We start from the raw sequence: 9,225 nt of genomic DNA on the forward strand, positions 1-9,225 counted from the left end.
AGTCTGTAAGGCATTTCATAGACCATCTTGTTTGCTAAATTGTATTCCAGTTTGTTTACTTGTTCCGCCATCACAGCTGCCAAGAAGCTAGGCAGGTTCAAAATTTGATGTAGGCCTGCTGCCCTACTCTTCTTCACAATCTGACCAAATGGGCTGCAGGTCAAATATTATCCTGCACGTTATTTAACGTATTCATTTTCTGTTTTTCCATGTGCTAAGGTGGAAACATAGCAGATAGTTGCAGCTTGATTCATTACTTTGCAAGTAACACTCAGGGGAAAGCTACAGTTATTGTGAAAACTATTGTTGTATGCTGTATTGACTTGATGACAATGTATTATGACTAGAATTTGACTCAAACCTGTCAAAAGAGAATGTACACTGAATGTAAATGTAACCCATTAGGTAACATACCATGCAGTGAAATATGTATTTACATGATTATGTTTTAACATGTAATAGTAGCAACTTGACTTCTAAAGGTTAAAGCACAGAAGTAAACTTCATCACGGTATGATTTCATTCTTAAAGGACACATACCAGTAAGTGGCAACAAGGGAAACAACTTACTGCCTAATTAGTGGGTACTGTGTGTTTAAGAATAGTGCGCTCTACAGAAAACCTGTGAGACTGCAATCTTACATTTTCCACTCTAGAGTCTAGAAATGCCTAACAAAACCGTACTTGACCCTACATATTTAACTCAGACACAATGAGACCGACAGGCATAGTGGTGTATTTGGGCATGAAAACGTACAAAACAGCACTGAAAGCTTGGTATACATAAAATCTCACATAATGCAGCTACTGCATGGCTTTACTCAAACATCACTGTACACGTTCCATAAATAATCTAAAATGATCAAGCACTAATGGGTTCTGTACAAAAATAACACAAGTTCCTCTCTCAGATTGCAGGAGGATAATGCATTCAACCTTGCTGTCGTCAAACGTGAAGAGAACGAGCGCAGCGTCAGCGCCGTCATCAGTACCCATCAATATGTCTTTCACATCCTTATTAAAGAAGCTTATTTGTTTTGATTATTTTTGAGTGCTTTGTGCTAGGGTCTCAACAGGTTCTGAAATAGAAACTCTGGTTATGTACATGCATCATTAAACAAGTATTGTAAATGTACAATCCTTCATGATCCTACACACAGTTAATCTAATTAAAGTCAGGGTCATCTCCCTGCCCTTGACAAAACGCATTTACAAAAGTGTATCAAAAATTCAGCAGTGCCTGTCTACTTCCGTAATTCATAAAGCTAGTACTTTACAAGACAAATGAGGATTAAACATTCTTTCAATGGTCTATTAAGCCAAACGAGCTGGATCTCTTCAAGGCTTCCCTCCTCCCAGCTGCTTCCCGCTGACGTGGGCCAATGTGAATTGTAGGCCAGTCCTTGGCAGCTTTGCTGTTTTGCCTTTAACCTCACCAGGCCGTGCGGCAAATCTGCTAGAGATGGCAGCTGCTCAAGGGGAGCAGCATTAGAGTAGATTTGCAAGAATGTGAACGTTCTCCTCTACTAATCTCCTGAACGTCCACACGCAAGCGCGCACACACACACACACACACACACACACACACACACATAGTCACCTTTGAGTGAGCAGAGAGCTGCTTGAATAGACCTGTTCATTCACATGTTATAGACAGCCCAGTCTTTGTGCTCAAGCCCTATTTTAGGTTCAGTCAGTTTAATGAATGTGTTTAAAATGTTTCTTTTAATGAGTATATTGGACTCAAAACTAAATTAAATGTAACCTTCATGCAGTTTGGACTTCACAATCCAGTCCACGCTGTTCTTAAAGTTTTTAGAATGAACCCAGGATTCTGAAGGACATGTGCAACACAAAAGCATACCTAACATCAACAAGAGACCGAAGCTTGGATAAGCTAGAGTATTCAAGTATTCTTAACCTTGAATGTGCAAGCTGAGTTTTTTTTTAAACATCACATATCACGATTACTTCAATCATTGACCTTGCTGACATTAAAACCTTAACAAAAAACAGCAGAAAGAAGCAGAAATCAGCCAGAGAGAATGCTTGTAAGCACAGTGAATACTGTTTCATCACATTACCGTGTCCCTCCATGACAGTCCAGAAGCAGCATGACGAGGTGTTTTACCTCAGAAAAATAATAATGGATCCAAACGAGCAAACTTGATCTTACGAGTCAAAGAGACGGTCCTCACAAATCTCCAGGGCTGCTTTTGTGGCTCCTCCGAACACCTCTACGTTGCCATCTATCCAGGGCACGACGTTGCCAGGCATGTAGGCCGAGCAGTTGGCCATGCCTGAGATGTCTATCGGTCGCAAAACTCGATCCCACATGTTGAAGTGGCTCAGTTCTCCAACAAAAGCTTGCGTTGCATCAAACCTCCCTCCAACAATGTCCTGATAAGAAGGAAACAAGGAAAATAGGTCACCAAACATATAATTAACACTGAGCATCTGCAGCCACTGAAAGTACTCAGATTTAAGGCTGGAGTCTGGCTATTAACTCCACAAATGCATGTTATCATTGTTAGATATACAACATAATATAACCACAAGCTGTAATCCACGGGGTCCATGCAATGTATTATAAACTATGCCTCATTTTTGCAAATAAGGATCCTTCTGATTTTCATATGAACTCTTTAACACTGAACTACAACTGGAGTCCAAATATTTGGGAGACAATAAGAGACAATGCTCCCCTATGCACCATTCTACCAAATAAATCCCAATTTGCAATACTACTGTAGCACTCCCATGGGCTGAATAAAATGTTACCAAGTTCATGTTAATGTTGTCTGTCTGTATTATGACTATGCAAGAAGAGAAAGAAAAATACTAACAAAAAAGGTGTCTAGCATCTTTATTATACATACTATATATTAATTTTCAAATGCCAACCCTGCATCAAATTTATGTCTGCAGTACAATCCAAAAAGCACTTGGATATCGATTCAAAGTTCAATGATCTTTGGCTGTCTACATTTAACATCCCTCAGGAGTAGCAGATCACTCCCTGCTCACTCCAAGTGATGTAACAGGACAAAGACAGAGCGGCAGCTTTGTAAATAAAGATGACGTCTTCTATTCATCGCGTGTGAAGACTTGCTCTATTTTCTATCCGTCAATCCCTTAAGGGAGGTATTATGTCTCCCTTTCACTCTTACCTGTTCTTGACCTAGAATGATCACTCCTCCAGGTTTAATTGGGTGCCATGGGGCCAGGTTCTCCCCAGTGCCTAGCCTCTCTCCATCCTGATAGGCCTCCCAGAAGCCATCTCTGGTTGTCCAGGTGATGCAGATGTGATGCCATCGGCCATCGCTCACAGACAGAGGCAGCTGAGCTACCTGTAGAGATTACATTTTGAGTACACACTGTACACAGCGTTGTACTATAGAGAATTAATATATGTATACAATGTAATTTACATTATAATGTTGCAGGAGTAGTATAAAACTGTAAAAGCAGTGAATAATGACGAAAATGACGAAATACTGTAGCAATTAGCATCATGAACATATGCCACAGAACACCATAAAGAGCTGAGGGTCAATGTACATGTAAAGAATAACTGTGCAGTGCTGTAGAGAGTATCTGGAGAAAAACATAAAATCACTTGAAAAAGACTGTTTACTTGCTGACCTTGGTTTATACTAGGAAATGTTTGTATCTAGGTGACAACTAAACAAAGCCCTACCGTCTCACGTATGTGATTCGTTGAATGACTTCGTAGAACAATGCTTTATTGTTGCTTCTTACATTATGTCTATAATATACAGTGTAACTTCGAGAAATGCTCTGACACTGTGATCCAAAAACATGATCCACAAAACTTAAAATGCTATAAGAAATCAACCCACATGTTGCAAGATGTTACTTCACATTTACCAGATGAGTTAATTTGATATGCATATGTTACACATATCAAACACAGCAGCCACTGCTGCATCTGCAACTATATTGTGCAAAGTAAAAGCAGCGTGATGCATGATGATAGGGATGATGTATTTATTGTTTCCTGGAAGACCAGAATATTTAGGCAATACTGGGCAACTGTACTAAAATGCCTGCATTTTATTCATTTTACTGCATTTGTAATCCTAAAGAAATAAACACTGTATTTCTCAGTGATGCTAATCCAGGTGGAACTACTGCCAATTCTACATTTTATAACTGTTTATGTTTATGGTGTTGGCATCAGCAGTTATGTACATGAGAAATATCAGATATCAACAATGGACCACAATTCCCATATGGGTGCATCCCTAAAAAGCAATTTTTTATCCTTCCGTTGTACAAAAAACAATAGTAGTCATATAAAAAGGCAGTGTATGAAATCCACATCTTTATACTGTCCCCCTACACCCATTTCGTGCCTGATATGCTTTCAGATCAGTTTTAAAGAAATGCCCAGAGATGGATCACAGCAAGATCGAAGCACCCAAGGACATCAATATGAATCTCAATCCATAATCTACAACCAGCATATCAATTGTAGTGATGCTGACTATAAGGTAAACTCATATGCAGGAATGATTGAGGTCATACTTCAATGACTGTCATCATTCTGTTGATTCTTTCCATTCTACTATATTTCGATATGGGAGCTGTTCTGTACTCTGAATCCCCACAAGGACACAAACAGAAAAGCGATTAAACCTCATCTCAATGTAGTCAATGCACTGATGTAAAAATAGTAAGGTGAGGCAGAATGGTGTGTTCAGAGGTATTGCAGCATGCAATGGAGGAAGGAAAGCACTAAAGATGCACTTGACAGGTAATCAGATTCAGCATGGCAGCATCTCTCTCCTATACCCTCTCATTTAACCCCCCCAAAATACACACTCACACACCCACACACATATAGAGACACATACAACCACACACACACACACACACACTCACACACATGTTTAATGCATGCTGTAGCAGGGAGCTGTAGGGCAAGCTGCCTCTCCCAATAAGCCAGATGCCAAAGTGACACAGCTCAGGAGAGGTATCATGGGAATTAGTCAGGCAGCCAAACTCACTTTCTTAGCTCTCACTCTGACTCTCACTACACCCTTAGGTTATGTTCAACAGGAGCCATAGATGCAGATATCTAATGATTTTCACTCTGTGGCAAAACAGCTTTAGAAATCCAACTGTACAGTTATGTTTCTCACAAAAAATGAAAGTTATTTACTGATGTTCAGTCATTTAATCTCTTCTTGCTTCTAAAACAGGTTCTCATAATTCCTGCCCTTGGTTCTGCTTTTGTCAAATTTTTTAAATGCTACAAATGTGGGTTCTATTTAAAGACAAAACACATTTGTAGATGAAAGGCCTCATCCATAGCAAACAGCCAATTCTTTTGCTTATAAACCTATTTAAAACTGAAACCACATCAACAGATTTCTCTTTAATTCCTAATTAATGAGGCTGACGTCATTGCTGAGTGCAACTGACGGAGGTTATGACGCGTAGAAGTTCAAGGTTGTGGTGCACTGCACAAAAATACAAAAACAGACAAGCCAGCTTAGCAGATACGATGCCTCAAAGCACCAGTGGAAGACCCCAATGGAAATACAAGGCAGGAGACCTAATTAACATCTGGAACAACCACATCTTGACATTTAGATCACAATTTCGCCCAAAGAAACGTACATTTAAGGCTCCTAAGATTAGTTGAATTTTAATTATTGACTCGTCATCTACTTTAAAAAGACCTCATATAATGTTAACATGCTTGTTAACTCTGACACGCCTAATTGTGGTTTCTGTTATTTCATTGCATTGTAAGAATGGATGGCAGTGCAAACAGAGATAAACTCAAGAAAGCAAGACTTACGAAAGTCACAGCTCATTACAATGCACAACATGTAAAAGCAGAGATGGCATTTCACAGCAACAAAATAAAACTAAAGCACTTGAGTTTCAGGATGTTTTCTGCTTCTGCTGGCTGTGAGTAAGTGTTTTAACTGCCTAGCCTAAGTGGCTAATGTCAGCACAGTAAAGGTAACATTAAGCAACATGTTGGAAAGCAGAACGTCTTGTGGAAGAGAAGAACCCTCCAGTGATGTTACGTACAGTGTAGTAAAATTAATGTCATACTGAAGTAGCAGTTCAATAATGAAATGGTAAAGCTCCAGACCAATGAGGTCCAGTCGTATCTTCCTCAGGGAAGATAAAAGTGCACAGACTGATACTATATGTGTTTTAGTATGCTTTCAGAATTATGGAGTTTTGCATTTTTCACTGAAACAGAAACATAATCATTAGTCGACTAATAAAAGAAAATAAGTGGGAGACAACCAGCTGTAGAAGTAATTGTTAGTTACAGCTCTACAAGAACAGCAATACCTGCAGTAACTTGGGGTTGCAACCCATCAGGTTGAGCTAATTGCAATACAATGTCAATCATACTCACACTCCCATGTTCATCATCCTCACATCTTCTGTTTCTCCACAGGGACATCACAACAGGGCAAAACCAACAAGTGAAATAACTCTGTATACAAGATTTAATTAATGACTCACCTTGTCATTGACAAGTAGCTCGATGGGGTTATTTCCCCATTCTATCAGTACAATCTCATTGGCCTGTCCAGGGACACCATAGGAGAATGGAGTTCCAATGCCAGGACTAGCGCTAGACTTGAGCCACATGCACACGGTAAAGGCGTACATCTCTGGTAGACTCTTCTTGATGCGGCCGTATAGGTAATTTGTGCGTAGAGGCAGAGATATCTTGAAGTCCTCTGGGGATTTAAACGCACTGTTACCTGTGAGAACAAAAGAGAAAGATGTGGAACAAATTCAATAACGGCTCATAACAACTTAGTTTCAGAGAGCAAACAGACCTGCGCTAATATCTAGATGAAACAATAGTACTGGCTTGTCAGTAAACTGCAATGCAGATGTTACTGGGTCAAATCTGATCACTTGTCATTAGTAAATTGGTCCTGTTTGTGCCATTGACCCTGTCCTCAATGCTGAAAATGGAAATGAGACTGGTTTGTGATGCCAGATGGGTCACGGATAATGTCTTCATTCAACAAGGCCAGAGGCTACGTGTTCCCCAGCTGAAGCAGTGGGGAAAGGTAAACAGCTGCCTGCAAATAAGTTATTTTATATGCATCTAGTACCTCTTAAAACAAAACAAAAACGCTTACATCCACTATAACCCTAGCTTTGATTTGTGCCTGCCTTAAAAATCACTTTAAATTAGCTTTCAGAGATAACACAGAAAGAAAACGAGGATAGTATTCATTAATACAAGTCTTTGTATCAATATCAATCTTTAAAAAGCCAATTTCTAAAGGCTTGAGCACACAAGCCCATTAAACAATGTATTAATATTGCCAATTGTTTAAGAATGTTAAGAAAAGGGACTAACACACCAAATGAACCACTGTGAATAAAAGAGAACCTTCTAGATTTTCCAACAATCACACACAGGCATGGCACACCAGCGTTGCTGTTTATTAGGTTGGTGTGGTCTGGCCATAACCCCACTATGTAATTCAAGAATGCAACAGTCAGAGAGAAACTCCATTCCAACTGCACTTCAGTTAGTAAGTAATAGTAATAAAACCCTGATCTGAATGTGAGCTAACAGCCCAGCGTGGCATACTTCGTTCCAGCTCGGTGATCCTCTCCAGCAGCGAGTTGAGGGTGTTCTCTGTACGCTGGCGGTGGGCCGCCGTCTCATTGTAAAGCTGGCTCTTCTCCTCCTCCAGCTCAGCCACTCTCCTCAGGAGCTGGCTCTCTAGGTCACCAAGCCGCCGCTTCAGCAGGTCGCGCAACTCATTGGGGAAAGCCGCACCTGACATGTTGGCACGCAGCTGCTGCTGCTGCAGGAGGAAAAACTTGAATCAGCTTTTACAGCTCTGCTGACTGTAGCACATACATGTATACATAAATATTTATTGAGTCACTGCATCAAAATGTGTCACAATGCTCTTTTCTCCCCGTTTGCCAGATGCAGAAGTGATGAGTCACATACTATAAATTTTTAGTGTGTGTGTATGAAGGGTTAAGCTTGTGTATGTGTGAATGTGTGGTTTGTTTTGTTGTCTTTCTGGGGACCAGGGGTTCTCTTAGCACAAAGCTACACTGTGGGGTTTCATTTTGCTAGTCTTCATCAGGACAAATTCAGCCCTTTAAAAGTAAAAGAGCTAAAGCTATACAGTTATTGAGATTTTTGGTATGTCTTGGTTTCAGTGCAGGCAAACCAATGCCAGTCAGAAAATAAATAGGGCAATGGGAAACCCCCATAAAGATAGCCATAAAGATAGTAATGTAAGTGTGTGCCTGTAAAGTGGAGGTACATAGAATGAGCATATTTAGTCATTTACATGTTGATGTAAACCAAGAGAAAAGATTATTCATTCAGAGGAGTATTCATCAGTCTTTCTTTATATGGACTGAACATGTGCAACATAAATTCATCAAAACGTAACAAGCAAGTACATTTAAGTGCAAACATCCTCACCTCCAAGTTCTCCAGCCGGTCCTTCAGACTCTGCATGGTCTTCCCCAGCTGCTCGATGGTCTCAGTGGGGTCGCGCGGGAGGTCCCCCATCGTGTTTTTCCCGTAGTCCTTCCTGCGCGCGCCTCCTCGCGCCTTGCTGTCGCGCGCATCCTGAGCGGCGGCCTCGCAGCGGGAGAGTTTGGCGTTGAGCTCCTTGATGGTGCCCTGCTGGCTCACGATGGTCTCTTTCTGCTGCAGGACGGTCTCGCGCAGCTGGATGATCGTGCTCCTGAACTCGTCCTCCTGCGGGCTCGCGCTCTGCACGCGGTTCGTGGTCTCCACCGGGCAGCTGAGGTCCGCGCCAGGGGGCACCGCCGTGCACACGAAGCGGCTGCCCTTCGCCTGAGCGCTGGCGCGCGCCACCCTGCCGCTGCCCAGCGCGTAAACGTAGAGGAGTCCAACAGCCAAAGTGATCATAGCGACACTCAGAAGCGCTTCAGCTCAAACCCGCCGTATTTATCACTCGTCTTTCAGTGCTGCTCGTAAAAAGCCCTTTAAAAAGTGAAAAAAGAAAACCGTGTCAGTTTCCCGCTCCAGCTTGTTCACACAAAGTATAAAGCCGCTTCATTTTCCTGAACAAAACCGCGCGAGGAAGTTGTGTAGAGAGGAAAAAACCCAGCGTCGGTTGGAGAAGCTTCTTTCAGCACAGCGCGCAGCAAGTGCTAAGTGTTCACAGCCGACTTAACCGTCGCTTTTAAACGTCGTTC

The 9,225-nt window shown here is 41.5% G+C and overlaps 1 protein-coding gene across 1 annotated transcript; it reads right to left on the reverse strand.

Moving 5' to 3' along the window:
• Nucleotides 1-1,635: 1,635 nt before the first annotated feature.
• nptx2a (neuronal pentraxin 2a) lies at nt 1,636-9,004 on the reverse strand. The gene is made up of 5 exons (XM_036589887.1): nt 8,480-9,004; nt 7,619-7,838; nt 6,523-6,767; nt 3,171-3,350; nt 1,636-2,400 (listed from the first exon to the last, which is right to left on the reverse strand). The coding sequence occupies exons 1-5, from the start codon at nt 8,933-8,935 to the stop codon at nt 2,173-2,175; spliced, it is 1,329 nt and encodes a 442-aa protein (XP_036445780.1). The 5' UTR covers nt 8,936-9,004; the 3' UTR covers nt 1,636-2,172.
• Between the last annotated feature and the right edge of the window lie 221 nt (nt 9,005-9,225).

This window comes from Colossoma macropomum, unplaced genomic scaffold (assembly GCF_904425465.1).
Source record: "Colossoma macropomum unplaced genomic scaffold, Colossoma_macropomum, whole genome shotgun sequence".
Lineage (NCBI taxonomy): Eukaryota > Metazoa > Chordata > Actinopteri > Characiformes > Serrasalmidae > Colossoma > Colossoma macropomum.

Excerpts from the sequence above, each read along its gene's own strand:
- nptx2a (XM_036589887.1), bottom strand. The coding sequence starts at position 8,935 with ATGATCACTTTGGCTGTTGGACTCCTCTACGTTTACGCGCTGGGCAGC. Across the intron at positions 7,839-8,479 it reads ACCGGCTGGAGAACTTGGAG|CAGCAGCAGCTGCGTGCCAA; the intron begins GTGAGGATGTTT and ends TTCCTCCTGCAG. Across the intron at positions 3,351-6,522 it reads AGCTACTTGTCAATGACAAG|GTAGCTCAGCTGCCTCTGTC; the intron begins GTGAGTCATTAA and ends TAATCTCTACAG.